The sequence below is a fragment of the Armigeres subalbatus genome, chromosome 1 (genome assembly GCF_024139115.2).
Source record: "Armigeres subalbatus isolate Guangzhou_Male chromosome 1, GZ_Asu_2, whole genome shotgun sequence".
NCBI classification, from domain to species: Eukaryota; Metazoa; Arthropoda; class Insecta; order Diptera; family Culicidae; genus Armigeres; species Armigeres subalbatus.
In genome coordinates, this window is record NC_085139.1 from 91,412,437 (window position 1) to 91,427,274 (window position 14,838).

A 14,838-nucleotide genomic window follows, 5' to 3' on the forward strand; every position below is an offset into this window, starting at 1 on the left:
AGGTATCCTATATTAAATAGGATTTCTAGTTCCTTTCACAATAACTTTTGACATGTTAATCTTGCCATTTTTTTTTCTGAAATCATAATTCGATACTGTTCCACAGCTAAGGGATTGGCTTTTCTCTTCAATAATGTTTGGCAAGCTTCGACTATCTTCCGAATGCTTTATTTCCTCACAAAAAGTGCCTAGTGTTCTAAATCGCAGTTCAGCGCGGATCCAATTGTGGCAGATTGGCCAACTGATGCTTGGCCAAGCTGTCCAAATTCAGATTCTCGGCATTATGGCTCGGTGCGTGCCGTCGGTAGTCCTGTAACCGGGAGAAAACGCGCGGGCAAAATTCACACTTGATAGAGGAGTCCTCTGTGACGATACCGGTCCGGGTGGCGATCAGTAGCTGTTCCGGGCGAAGTTGATGCTTCGCCTGGTGTCGCTTCCACTGGATGTGCTGCGAGAAACTTTCCTGACATAAATCACACACATATGGCCGCTCACCAGTGTGAGTTCGGATGTGATACCGTAAATGATGGCTGTACTTGAATGACTTGGGACAGTGAGGACACTTTCGGTCTCGCACTTCTTCGTGGACGGCTTTCATGTGCCTGGCGAGCGATCGCTTTTCTCGGAACTGAGCGAAACACTCTAAACATTGGTAGGGCCTTTCCTCGGCATGATCTCCCAGATGAATTATCCAAGTCTCCCGATCAGGGAACACCTGACTGCACACCATGCAACGGTGTTCTTTGTTAGCGTTTGCCGCTATCGATGCCTCCATCTTGGGGAACACCATTTGATCCATGGTGCCCGAAAATGATCCCATCAGTTCTCCAATTCCGTTAAGACTAGCTGTAATGGCGTCTGCTATAATACTATTCCCTGTTAGACAATCCGCCTGGGGATACTCCTGTTGCGGCATTCCTTCCATTACTATTGGTCTGTCTGTTCCGTCGTCCTCCCTCATCTCCACCTTAACATGTATCTGCGGTTCCAGAACATTTCGTTTCGCTTGGATCACTTCGTCACAGTGTTTACTTCGGTTCTGGAACTGTTGAATTTCCTCGAGAAATGCCACACAAGACTGACAGATTCCGGAAGGGTAATCATCGCGTATGGAGATCTGCACTCCAGCACAGGACTGGATCTTTTCAGTTAATTCGCGGATGTAGCTGCCATCCGCCGGGAATAGAGGAACGATGTTTTCCTCAGAAAAACATAACCGACAGAATGATTCCGGATTTTCGTTGGGACTGGAATGGAATGGAATTATGTTTAGATGGATAAGGTAAACAAAACTTCGTACTCACACGTCATCAAGTAGTTCTCCTGTTGGGGACGATTTCTGTGGTGATAAAGTTGCATCCATGCTCAGCTTGATGTTAAACTTTCTTCAAATTAAATAAAGCGCAAGTACAGGTAAAAATAACAATAAATTAAAGTAGTTATTTGTATACTCAGACGCTGATCAGATTTTATTTCCAAACACTCCACTCCCTCACTTTTCAAACCCCTGATGACCCTGATGACAGTGGATGTCAGCAAGGAATGGTGAGTTTCTTCCCTCTAAGAAATCTGAGTCCGACAGGAGCTTGACATCAAAGGCCCGATCAGTGAGACAGAGCCTGATCTGAGAGTGAGCAGAGCAAGAGGATCCGCCTTACATCTCGCGATTCTGCACCGTTTGCGTCGAGCCCGTCTGACTTCGAACATGCGAAATGGGTTTGACGTTTCAGTCTGACGTGGGTGCGATGTCTTGCTATGGAACCTCAAGCCATGTCGAGCTCCTGATTTGGGGTTCTTCTTGTTTTTATTTTTCTCTCATCAATTGAGCTTGCTGACATCTAATCATCTTTCTCTTTTAGCACATAGATCGGATAGGATTTGTTTTCACCTGGAATCGCGATGGAAACAAATCCTGTCCTACATCGTAAAAATAACCTTATATGTTATGGCAAAAAACCATTCGAAAATACTTATACTCTCCATTATGCCACCTAATGAATGATACCATATCAAAAAGCTAATAACATTCATAAGTTAATGAAAAGTATAAGTTTCCGAATGTATGTGACTAATGCGATGTATAAGTTTTTTCTTATACATGTCATTAAGCGCCTGCTTTGGCAAAAAGTATTAGAAATATTAATAATAAACAACATTAGTTTTTTTACGTGTACCTAGATGCATGAAAGAGAAAGATGATTAGACGTCCGCAAGCTGTGTTTTTGTTTATACAATGTTTTTGACTCTGTTTTATTTATATTTTTATTCATTAGATATTTTATAAACATGTTTTTCTTTACGAAACGTATTTTCGTTCGTATACGCAATGTGTTTAATATAAATGTAAAGGCCCAATTTATAAGGCTCTTCCGGGATCTGAACCAAGGAAAAGGAAACTTGAACCATGCCAAAATAATCTAACGGGAACGGTTCTTCCGTCGGGAGAAGGCTGAAAATATGTGACAAGCTTTTCGGTGACGCACTGGAGATCCGGACCAAGAAGATGATAGAGCCTTTCTTCTAACTGATCCAGCGTAGAATTGTTTCACGAATGCTGAAAAAAAATATAAATTCAAGATGATAAGTCATAGATTGGGAAATATAAATTTAATGTAGAACATACAATGAAAAATCAACATTCTTAAGGAAAAGTTTTACTTTGATTAAGTACTCTGTAATACTTCTTATTGTGTAAGTATATCTCGAATATTTCTTAAGAAGAATCTGAGCATTTTATTGTTGAGTTGATGTATTACTGCTTAGAATCTCTGATAATCCCAGGATTATTTTTGCAAATATAATCATTTCATATGGGAATCGGGGGATTCCTTTTGGAAATCTTTGAATTGCTTTTGGGATTTCAAAGGTTGCTCCTGAGATACTGAAACTTTTCTGAAGATGTTGGAGTTTCTTTTACAATTCTTGGGGATACTGCTGAGGATGTGTGGATCTCCTCTGCTACTCTGATATTTAAAAATTTTGGGATTATTTTTGGAAACCTTTAGCATGCTCATTCGGAATTTTCAGAACCTTCGTATTTCTTCTGGACATCCTAGAATTCATTATGGGAATCTTGAGATTCCTTCTAAGAATCGTGAGATTCTTTCTCCTTCTGAGAATCTTGGAAATCCTTCTGTATATCTTGGAATCATGGTGTTCCTTCTGCGGGGATTTTTCCGAAAAAAAATCTAAGATAATATCCGGAGGAACACTCCCAATGATTTCCGTAAGAATTCCTGACAAAATTCCTGGATTTTTTTAAAGAATTCCCGTAGGATATTTCAAAACTATTCCAAAAGTATATTCTGAAGCTCCCAGAAGAATTTCCGATGGTATTTCTACAGCAGATCCTTCCAAAAATATCTAACTATATATCCTACACTATTCTATTCTTAAATCCTATTCAGGGATTAACTACAGGAATTCCTTCGGGAATTGCTTCAAACATTTTCCCGGAAGTTTCATTAAAAATTCCTTCCTTCAGAAACTTCTCAGAGAATCCCTCCGGGAATTCCGTCATGAATTCTTCCGGAATTCATTTATTTATTTAGCTTACATCTAAACAGATAACACTGGCCGCAACTCTCTATCCTCGCGAGCGCGCCACGATCACCAAGTTGTTCTGTACCTGGTCGCTCCACGCCGTCTTGTACCTGCCGGATCGTAAGCGAACACCATCTTTGCAGGGTTGCTCTCCGGCATTTTGCAAGAATGCCATGCCCATTGTACCCTTCCGGCTTTAGCTACCTTCTGGTTGTTGGGTTCGCCATAGAGCTGAGCGAGCTCGTGGTTCATCCTTCGCCGCCACACACCGTCAAAGATGGTCCTGAGCACCCGTCTCTGGAATACTCCGAGTGCTTCCAAGCATGGGCCAAGTTGCATGTTCGTAGAGGACTACCAGTCTTATGAGCTTTTTGTACATGACACATTTTGTGCGTTGAGAATCTTTTTTGACTTTCCTCCGGTGACTTTAATACGAACTTTTACAGAATTTACTTTGGGAATTACTTCGTAAATTCCTACAAGAATTACTTCGAGAATTCCTCCGGAGTTGTTTCGTAAATTTCTTGGGAACTCTTTCGGGAAATCCTCCAAGAATTGCTTCAGGATTCCCTCTGAGAACTCATTCAGGAATTCCTTCGAGAAATCCTCCAAGAATTGCTTCAGGAATTTTGCAGAAAATTTTTTTCGAGACTTCCTCCGAAATTTCTAGGGAAATTACTTTTGAAATTGTTCAGGGAATTCCTATGGTAATTTCTCCGGGAACCCCATCAGAATTCTTCTGGGAATACTTTCTGGAAATCCCACAAAAAATCTTCGGGAAATTCTTCAAAAGTTCCTTTGAGAACTCCTCCAGGAATAACTTCGGGAATCTACCATTCTACAGGGAGTTACTTCAGGAACTCCTTCCAAAATTCTTTCTGGAAATCCTTAGTTAATTCCTCCGGAATCTCCTCCAGGAATTCCTCCAAAAGTTCCTCCAAGAACGCCTCCTGTAGTTCCTCCAGAAATTCCTCCGGAAGTTCCTCCAGGAATTCCTCCGGAAGCTCCTCCAGGAATACCTCCGGAAGCTCCTCCAGGAATTCCTCCTGAAGCTCCTCCAGTAATTCCTCCGGAAGCTCCTCCAGGAATTCCTCCGAAAGCTCCTCCAGAAATTCCTCCGGAAGCTCCTCCAGGAATTTCTCCGGAAGTTTCTTCAGGAATTCCTCCGGAAGTTTATCTTGGAATTCCTCAAGAATTTCCTCCGAAAGTTTCTCCAGAAATTCCTCCGAAAGTTTTTCCAGGAATTCCTCCAGAAGTTTCTCCAGCAATTCCTCTGAAAGTTCCACCGGGAATTTCTCCGGAAGTTCCTCCAGGAATTTCTCCGGAAGTTTCTTCAGGAATTCATCCGCAAGTTCCTCCAGGATTTTCTCCAAACGTTCCTCCAAGAACGCCTCCGGAAGTTTTTCCAGGAATTCCTCCGGAAGCTCCTCCTTCGGAAGTTTCTTCAGGAATTCATCTGGAAGTTTCACTTGGAATTCCTCAAGAAGTTCGTCCAGTAATTCCTCAAGAAATTCTTCCGTTCGTTTCTCTCGGAATTCTAAAGGAAGTTCCTACAGGAATTCCTGCTGAAGTTCATCCAGGAATTCCTCCGAAAAATTCTCCAGGAATTCCTCCGAAAGTTTTTCCAGGAATTCCTCCAGAAGTTTCTCCAGCAATTCCTCTGAAAGTTCCAGCGGAATTTTCTCCGGAAGTTTCTCCAGAAAGTCCTCCGGAAGTTCCTCCAAGAATTCCTCCAAACGTTCCTACAAGAACGCCTCCGGAAGCTCCTCCAGGAATTTCTCCGGAAGTTTCTTCAGGAATTCCTCCGGAAGTTTATCCTGGAATTCCTCAAGAATTTCCTCTGGAAGGTCGTCCAGGAATTCCTCAAGAAATTCCGCCGGAAGCTCCTCCAGGAATTCCTCCGGAAGCTTCTCCAGGAATTCCTCCGGAAGCTCCTCCAGGAATTACTCCGGAAGTTTCACTTGGAATTCCTCAAGAATTTCCTCCGAAAGTTTCTCCAGGAATTCCTCCGAAAGTTTTTCCACGAATTCCTCCGAAAGTTTTTCCAGGAATTCCTCCAGAAGCTTCTCCAGCAATTCCTCTGAAAGTTCCAGCGGAATTTTCTCCGGAAGTTCCTCCAAGAATTCCTCCAAACGTTCCTCCAAGAACGCCTCCAGAAGTTGCTCCAGGAATTCCTCCGGAAGCTCCTCCAGGAATTCCTCCGGAAGTTTCTCCTGGAATTCCCAAGAATTTCCTCTTGAAGTTCGTCCAGGAATTCCTCCAGAATTTCTTTCAAAAGTTCTTCTCGGAATTCCAAAAGAAGTTCCTACAGGAATTCCTCCGGAAGTTTATCCAGGAATTCCTCCGGAAGTTCATCCAGGAATTCCTCCGAAAATTTTTCCAGGAATTCCTCCTGATGTTTCTCCAGCAATTTCTCTGGAAGTTCCACGGAAATTTCTCCGAAGTTCCTCCAGAAAATCCTCCGGAAGTTCCTCTACACGTAAAAAAATAACCTTATATGTTATGGCAAAAAACCATTCGAAAATACTTATACTCTTCATTATTTTAAGTTTTTATTATTAAGTTTTTCCTTATACATATCATTAAGCGCCTGCTTTGGCAAAAAAGTATTAGAAATCTTAATAATATATAACATTAAATTTTTTTACGTGTAGGAATTCCTCCAAACGTTCCTCCAAGAACGCCTCCAGAAGTTCCTCCAGGAATTCCTCCGAAAGTTCCTCCAGGAATTCCACCGCAAGCTTCTCCAGGAATTCCTCCAAACGATCCTCAAATAACGCCTGCAGAAGTTCCTCCAGGAATTCATCCGGATGTTCCTCCAGGAATTCCTCCGAAAATTCCTCCAGGAATTCCTCCGGAAGTTCCTCCAGGAATTCCTTGGGAAGTTCCTCCAGGAATTCCTCCGGAAGTTCCTCCAGGAATTCCCCCGGAAGTATCTCCAGAAATTTCTCCGGAAGTTCCTCCAGGAATTCCTCCGGAACATCATCCAGGAATTCCTCCGGAAGTTCCTCCAGGAATTCCTCCGAAAGTTCCTCCAGGAATTCCACCGCAAACTTCTCCAGAAATTCCTCCAAACGATCCTCAAATAACGCCTGCAGAAGTTCCTCCAGGAATTCATCCGGATGTTCCTCCAGAAATTCCTCCGGAAGTTCCTCCAGGAATTCCTCCGAAAATTCCTCCAGGAATTCCTCGGGAAGTTCCTCCAGGAATTCCCCCGGAAGTTTCTCCAGAAATTTCTCCGGAAGTTCCTCCAGGAATTCCTCCGGAACATCATCCAGGAATTCCTCCGGAAGTTCCTCCAGGAATTTCTCCGGAAGTTTCTTCAGGAATTCCTCCGCAAGTTCCTCCAGGAATTTCTCCAAACGTTCCTCCAAGAACGCCTTCGGAAGTTTTTCCAGGAATTCCTCCGGAAGCTCCTCCTTCGGAAGTTTCTTCAGGAATTCCTCCGGAAGTTTCACTTGGAATTCCTCAAGAATTTCCTCCGGAAGTTCGTCCAGGAATTCCTCAAGAAATTCTTCCGTTCGTTCCTCTCGGAATTCTAAAGGAAGTTCCTACAGGAATTCCTGCTGAAGTTCATCCAGGAATTCCTCCGAAAGTTTCTCCAGGAATTCCTCCGAAAGTTTTTACAGGAATTCCTCCAGAAGTTTCTCCAGCAATTCCTCTGAAAGTTTCAGCGGAATTTTCTCTGGAAGTTCCTCCAGAAAGTCCTCTGGAAGTTCCTCCTGGAATTCCTCCGGAAGTTCCTCCAAGAATTCTTCCAAACGTTCCTCCAAGAACGCCTCCGGAAGTTCCTCCAGGAATTCCTCCGAAGCTCCTCCAGGAATTCCTCCGGCAGTTTGTTCAGGAATTTCTCTGGAAGTTTCTTCAGGAATTCCTTCGGAAGTTTCACCTGGAATTCCTCAAGAATTTCCTCAGGAAGTTCGTCCAGGAATTCCTCAAGAAATTCTTCCGTTAGTTCCTCTCGGAATTCTAAAGGAAGTTCCTACAGGAATTCCTGCTGTTCATCCAGGAATTCCGCCGAAAGTTTCTCCAGGAATTCCTTCGAAAGTTTTTTCAGGAATTCCTCCAGAAGTTTCTCCAGCAATTCCTCTGAAAGTTCCAGCGGAATTTTCTCCGGAAGTACCTCCAGAAAGTGCTCCGGAAGTTCCTCCAAGAATTCCTCCAAACGTTCCTCCAAGAACGCCTCCGGAAGTTCCTCCAGGAATTCCTCCGGAAGCTCCTCCAGGAATTCTTCCGGAAGGTCCTCCAGGAATTTCTCCGGCAGTTTGTTCAGGAATTCTAAGGAAGTTCCTCCAGGAATTCCTCAAAACGTTCCTCCAGGAACTTCTCCGGCAATTCCTCCAGGAACGCCTCCGTAATTTCCTCCAGCAATTCCTCCGGAAGTTCTTCGAGGAAGTCCTCCGGAAGTTTCTTTATGAATTCCTCCGGAAGATTCTTCAGGAATTTCTCCGGAAGATTCTTCAGGAATTTCTCCGGAAGTTTCTACCGGAATTCCAAAGAAAGTTCCTGCGGAAGTTTCTCCGCAAGTTCCTCCAGGAATTCCTTCAAACGTTCCTCCAGGCACGCCTCCGGAAGTTCCTCCAGGAATTCCTCCAAAGTTCCTCAAGAAATTCCTCCGGAAGTTTCTACAGGAATTCTTCCGGAAGTTCCTCCAGGAATTCTTCCGAAAGTTCCACCAGGAATTCCTCCGGAAGTTCTTCCAGGAAATCCTCCAGGAAATCTTCCGGAAGTTTCTCCAAGAATTCCTTCGGAAATTTCTCCAGAAATTCCTCCGGAAGTTCCTTCAAAAGTTCCTCCGGGAAATTCGGAAATTTCTTCGGGAATTCTTCCGGGAGTTCCTCCGGAGGAATTCTCAGAGGAATTCCAGAAGCAATTCGCAGAGGAATTTTCAGAGGAATTCTAAGAAGAATTCCCAGACAGATTTCTAGAGGGTGTTCGTTAGAGATGTTTTCCGGGAGTTCTTTCGGAAATTCCTTCGATTTTTCTTCCACGGAAAAAGGGGAAGAAGAGTCCCCCTCGATTTTTTTTTTAGCTTTCCTTCCGGAGTTCCTCCTAGAATTCCTACGAGAATTCCTCGGAGATCTTTTTGCGAATACTTCCGGGAAGTCCTCTAAGAACTCCTCTGGGAATTGCTTTAGGAGTTCCACCGGGGATTCCTCTGGGTATTCTACGAAAATTCCTCTGGGAGTTTCCGCAGAAATTCCTCTGGCAATTTTTCCGAGAATTCTTCAAGTTCTTCCTGGAAGTTTCTCCAGGAATTTTCCGGAAGTTCCTTCAGGAATCCTTCGGAAGCTCCTCCGGAAGTTCTTACGGAAAATCTTACAGGAGTTCCTTTGAGTATTCCTGCGAGAGTTCCTATAAAAATTCTTCCAGGAATTCCTTCGACCAATGCTCCGTTAGTTCCTCCGGGAGTTCCATCAGAAATTCCTCCGTGAAGGAAGTTTCTCCAGGAATCCCTCCAGAAGTTCCTCCGAGAGCTCCTCCTGGAGTTTCTCCGGCAGTTCTTCCATGAGTTCTCATGGAACCTCCGTGAATTTTTCCAGGTTTTCTTCCTGATATTCCTTTTGAAGTTTCTCCAAAAATTTCTCTTGTAGTTCTTTTGAAAATTGATTCGTGAGTTCGTCCGAGAATTCGAAATTTTCTGAAAATTCTTGCGGAAAATTCGACGAAAATTTCTCCAGGAATCCTTACGCTTCCCAAAGGAATTTCCGGAAGAATGTCCGAAGGAACTCCTGGAAATATTCTTGAACGAACTACCGAAGGACTTCTCAAAGAAATTTGCGGAAAAGTTCTTTAGGGAATTTTCGGCTGAATTCCAGAAGGTGCTCCCGTAGAATCGACGAGATTCTGGTAGGTGCGATTGACCGTGAACCAAAACGCGGGCTGCTATAGCAGCGTATAACCATGGAGCACCTAAACGACTTCGAATTGGCTGATGACGTTGCACTCCTCGCTCAACGGCGCTCTGATATGCAGAGTGAGCTCAACGACCTTGTCGAGTGGTCCTCTTCGACAGGTTTAGTCATCAACGTCAACAAAACCAAATCGTTGGATGCAGTGGCGTAGCCAGAAAATTGGTCTGGGGGGGGTTTTCTGAACATTTTTTTTTTCGAAAAAAAAATTTCTTCTAAAAATGTTGTCTCTGGGGGCGGGTTTATGCCCAAAACCACCCCCCTGGCTACGCCACTGGTTGGATGTAAACACGGTGACCCCTTCTTCGAGAAACTCCCGGTGTATCTCTTCGCTCTCCATAAATTACATTGGCACTTCATCTTTGAATTCCTGACTTAAGAGAGAGAAATTCACTAAGAAAATCCGTTGATATTGGCTGTGTTTAGTCAAATAAGTAAATTTGGTAAATATCAATCGTATGTCGAATATCGAATATATATATGCTTAATTGCAGAATGGATTTAAAATTAGACTCAACATAAGTTTAAATAAATAACTAATTGATAATAAATAAATTGATAAAATTTAAGCTAAAGCTAAATAAAAGCATATAAAATGGAATAAAAAATAAAAATAAAATAAAAATTTACTTGCCCGGTCTACACCAGCTGTTCCAGCAATGTCCTTGCGGTCAGAATTTTCTTAGAGCGTGACATCCGTGTAGCCTATGTATCAGTTGGAAATAGGCATAGTACCTACATCATTTTTATCTTTGAAGCATCTTTTTTGCCGCTGGTGGAAAACATGCATTCTGCGGACTGCTTCTGCACCGTCACATCGTCCAATTTGAACTTTCATTTCCTTGAACCAGCCAGCAATCAGCTTTGCGAAGAATCAGCTGTAAGATAAAGAGTGTTCTTTAAATTTGTAGAAATTCATGTAAACCAACCAATTTTCTAACTTGAGCACCGTCCATCATTATACTCAATCAAGTTGAAAACCGGAATGGGGGACTAGTGATATTGAATTTTCCCCGGAATCCGTTCGTCAAATCTTACTTCCCTAGCGTTGCGCTAATATAATTAGTCTGGCGCACTTAGCGAAGTTATGTCGGTTTAATGTACGGATTTCGAGAATAATCAAGTCTGACAAGTCTGCTTGTTCCCGATAGCCAACACTATTTAACTGCCGATAAATGCATAATTGTCCTATATTTGCTTGCTACGACATAATGGATTTTAGGCAGTTAATTTTACAATGAAAAATCATTCATTCGGGACACTATTGATTTTGTACTTACAATGATTTAAGTAGGCGGTCCAACATTCATCAGCACTAATCAGCAGCATTATTTACACAAAGTTTCAACTTTAGATGTAAAACTGAATGATGTCCGGACACTATAGCCGCAGCCAAAGTATGAGGTTCAATATGGGTGTGTTGATTTTTTCGACGGGTCGTTGTTTCTCCTGTTTGAAGGTTTGAAGGCAATATTGTTATAAAACGAACCGTTGGAAACTTAGTACAATACATACTTGACCAACTATTACAATACCGGTTCCAACGATGCCACGTAGTTTTTACCGGGATATTCGTCATTTCGCTTCCGCTCGCACTCCGTTGTTGAATCTTTGTCCGGGCCGGTTTTATGAGGGTTAGCCTTTCCGTCCGCGAAGGTGTAGTTTTCCGTCGTTTTTTTTTTAATTTTAATCATATTATAGATCCAGTGCGACAATAATGTTGGGATGATTCCGAAGAGTTGAAAGGAGAAGTGGGTGGGCACTACAGTGGTAGCGCTCTCTGCCCGACGATGAAGAGGCAGATGCTGTCGATGTTGTTCACGGTGCATGCTGCAGAATGGTACAAATAATATTATGGTCTTTCTCCAGATATTACAATGAATCGTTTTGACTTACCTTCAGTAGGAGTAAATAAATTAATAACGCCAAAATGGCAACGAATAAAGGCACTTAAATACTATTTTAACTAACCGAAATAAAAATAAGAAATTACTCCAACACGCAAGCAACAACAGTTTCAACAAAAGTTTGTCGAAGTTGCAGTGTCAAGAGCCAGAGCGAGAAGTAAATTTCGAAATCGCGCATTTTCAAAACTCTGTTGTTTTGTTTCTTTTACTCTTGTAAGCATAATACAAACGTCAAAACACGGCGACCTGATTTTCGATAAAGAAAAAAGTTTCATTTCGCCCAGGCTTGACTCATCGAGGGCGACGCTGAGAGGGTTTATGGGGTGGTGAATTTTGAAATACACGCCAATTTTGTTTCTGTGCTTTACATCGGATTTACCCTGCTTGCTTGATTTTGAAAAAAAGAATTGAAAGTTGAGTACGTTCCAGGGGGAGTAAGCCTGTCATCCACGAACAAATCAAGCCTACCTAAGATGTATTATCCGGGCCTCGCCGCTTGGGAAAGGCAGGTCACCCTGGGCCACCCTGCCTTGGCAAGTGTAACATTTTCGAACTGGAATCTTGTAGGATATTGGTTAACCTACAGTACTGCTGACTAACGAAAAAAATATGGGATTGCTTATTTACATTTGCTTCATTCTAACGAGCCTGGATTAAAAATAAAGAGACGCAATACTCCTACCTTTAACAACCTTGTGCTCGATTGGAACAACTGATTTGACAGCAAATGCGTTGTTCCAATTTTGACACTTCATCTCTTTGTTATGAGTGCAGCCTCTTTACTTCATTCTACATGCAGAGGAGGCGCGATGCACCGCATATTACCCCCCTGGTACGTTCAGATTATGACCTATATCGCCTATATCACTTGATATAGCGAATCTTGACATGAGATGCCATATGCATTATTTCCTGTGAAAACTAGTTGTACAAACACTGATGTCAAGATGCTCTATCAAGTGATATAGCTCATAATCTGAACGTAGTCTAATAGTACGTTCAGATTATGAGCTATATCACTTGATATAGAGCATCTTGACATCAGTGTTTGTACATCTAGTTTTCACTGGAAATAATGCATATGGCATCTCATGTCAAGATTCGCTATATCAAGTGATATAGGTCATAATCTGAACGTAGTCTGAACGTACTATAACGGGGGAGTTTTGGAGTTGGAACCGTTCACGTAAAAAAATTTAATGTTATTTATTATTAAGATTTCTAATACTTTTTTGCCAAAGCAGGCGCTTAATGATAAGTATAAGAAAAAACTCATACATCGCATTAGTCACATACATTCCAAAACTTATACTTTTCATTAACTAATTAATGTTATTAGCTTTTTGATATGGGATCATTCATTAGGTGGCATAATAAAGAGTATAAGTATTTTCGAATGGTTTTTTGCCATAACATATAAGGTTATTTTTTTGCGTGTTCTTTGATTTCCGTTTGGCTTCACTTCACTTAACTACACTGAAAACAGCTTTGCGGTTAAAATTACCATTCTGATGGTTTAAATTAAATGCACAACGCCACTTGATTTGTGCAGACCAGGGTTGTTAATCGTTAATTTATCGTTATCGCCGATAAAGATGATTATGATCAACGTTATCGGTTGCTACGATAACGATGAATCAACTGAATTGTTATCGTAGTTCGATAATTTAACGTAAGTTGACTCGATAATTTTGCGATAATGTGGTTATTAGATTACGCGAATAAAGTTGGTGTAAAATTTTGACTGAAACCGAGAATGGAACAAATTGTTTGCAGCTGGTTGACCATAGTTAATTTTGATTTAAGCGGGGCACTCCAAAATTATTGCTTAATGCATGCTGCTCTACGAAACCATGAGAAGTGAGGTGCTCTGTTGGTGGTTAGCGTTTTTTTAGATGTCATCGACAATATATTCGGATCCAAGTACTAAAAATTTATTTGATGCAGCGATCTGTAGTGCTGCATTCCAGGCAGCACCAGTACCAAGTGAACATTCTCTCAACAGATTGGTGGACTAACCTCGTCACCTATGATTTGGTTAGACTAAGGAGTTTAGTCTAAACTGTGAGTCATAAAATATTCATATAACTGGGTGCTCCGGATCTTCAAAACAGAAGTTTTGTTAATAATGCTAGATTAAACATAAGTATAGGTAGACATTAAAAATGCTCTCAGATTCTCTACTATGGAGAACTACGACTGTCTAAGAACTTTAATGATTGAATCCCAATTTAATTCCAGGATTTAAAGGCGTTCTCGAATATTGTAAGGCGATACAATACTTTTAAAATAGATATTGCAAATCTAGCTTGTGAATATTTGCACTTCAAACTGTAGTACATGTTACAGTTAACTCGATAATTATCGATAAATCAACGAATACTCGATAACGATAACGTTAATTCAACGCTCATTTTATCGTCAACGAAGCATTATCGTAAAAGTGTTATCGTTATCGAAGTTGGCGTTAAATTAACGATGATAATTTATCGATTAACAACCCTGGTGCAGACTACATAGTTCAGTTATTTCAAACGAAAGAAGTTGTAAATTTTACTATGGATGCAGATAATGGGATGACAGCGAAAATACCATGACCATGGTCAGCGGAACTATACTGTATGGTGAAATTGACAATTATCGCGTGTTTATATTGACGATTATTGTGTGGTCAATAGAGAACCAAAACAACCAACTATAAAGTAAAAACCAAAATCCAACCAAATTACGATCTGTTTAAATTTCTTTATTTTTAACAATTACATCTAAATTGCAGTTAATAAATTTGACTGTTGACGAGTTGCGTTCACAATAAGCATTCTGAATATTCCTCAAGCTTAGACCTTCTGTGGTATTCTCAAAACTGCAAATAAATAATAAAAATAGTTATCTCTGGTAAACATAACAGAGGCAATAACCTACCAACTGATTTTTCCGGAGACTTGAGGGTGCGAATCGAAGAATTTTTTTTCTTCAATGATGGTATCGACTGCAATGGAAGAGTATTTTCTGCCTTTATTATTAGCGTAAACAGCGTGATAAGAAACCACTTACCTCAATTCGAGTTACAGAAATCGGATTTTGGATGTGAAAAGCAAAAATATTTTCCTTCTCGAGAGCGCCAGCACCAGCGAAGTGAATGAACTTTTTTTTAGGTCTCTACGACAGCGGCACTATTAATTGTTGTTAAGAATACCATGCATCATCGACAGCATAGTATATTTAACAAATAAGTAGGTAATTTGATCGTTATTTGAGTCGAAATAAATACATTGCAAAATAGTTGCTTTAAAAGCAGCTCCATAGTTACAATTACTACAATATTCATTTCAGTGTAGCTTCACTTAAGCGCCAAGCAAGACGACCTAAATCTCTTGCTTGTGAAGCAGCAAGATAAGATACCCGGCGAGACTCAGGGCGAGTCCTTTAAAATCGTGGAAAAACAGTAGAATGAACCGACCAATCACTCACAACCT

At 41.3% G+C, this 14,838-nt stretch overlaps 1 protein-coding gene and 1 long non-coding RNA gene across 2 annotated transcripts; both read right to left on the minus strand.

Annotated features, from left to right (window-relative positions):
* Positions 1–152: 152 nt before the first annotated feature.
* On the minus strand, positions 153–1,511 carry LOC134202306 (zinc finger protein 691-like). Its single transcript, XM_062677338.1, has 3 exons — positions 1,452–1,511; positions 1,305–1,385; positions 153–1,247 (listed from the first exon to the last, which is right to left on the minus strand). Exons 2-3 carry the CDS (start codon positions 1,361–1,363, stop codon positions 209–211), a joined length of 1,098 nt encoding a protein of 365 aa, XP_062533322.1. The 5' UTR covers positions 1,364–1,385; positions 1,452–1,511; the 3' UTR covers positions 153–208.
* A 12,655-nt stretch (positions 1,512–14,166) lies between these two features.
* On the minus strand, positions 14,167–14,506 carry LOC134222628 (uncharacterized). The gene is made up of 3 exons (XR_009982433.1): positions 14,417–14,506; positions 14,285–14,371; positions 14,167–14,225 (listed from the first exon to the last, which is right to left on the minus strand). It is a non-coding gene; the product is annotated as an uncharacterized LOC134222628 (long non-coding RNA).
* Positions 14,507–14,838: the final 332 nt, after the last annotated feature.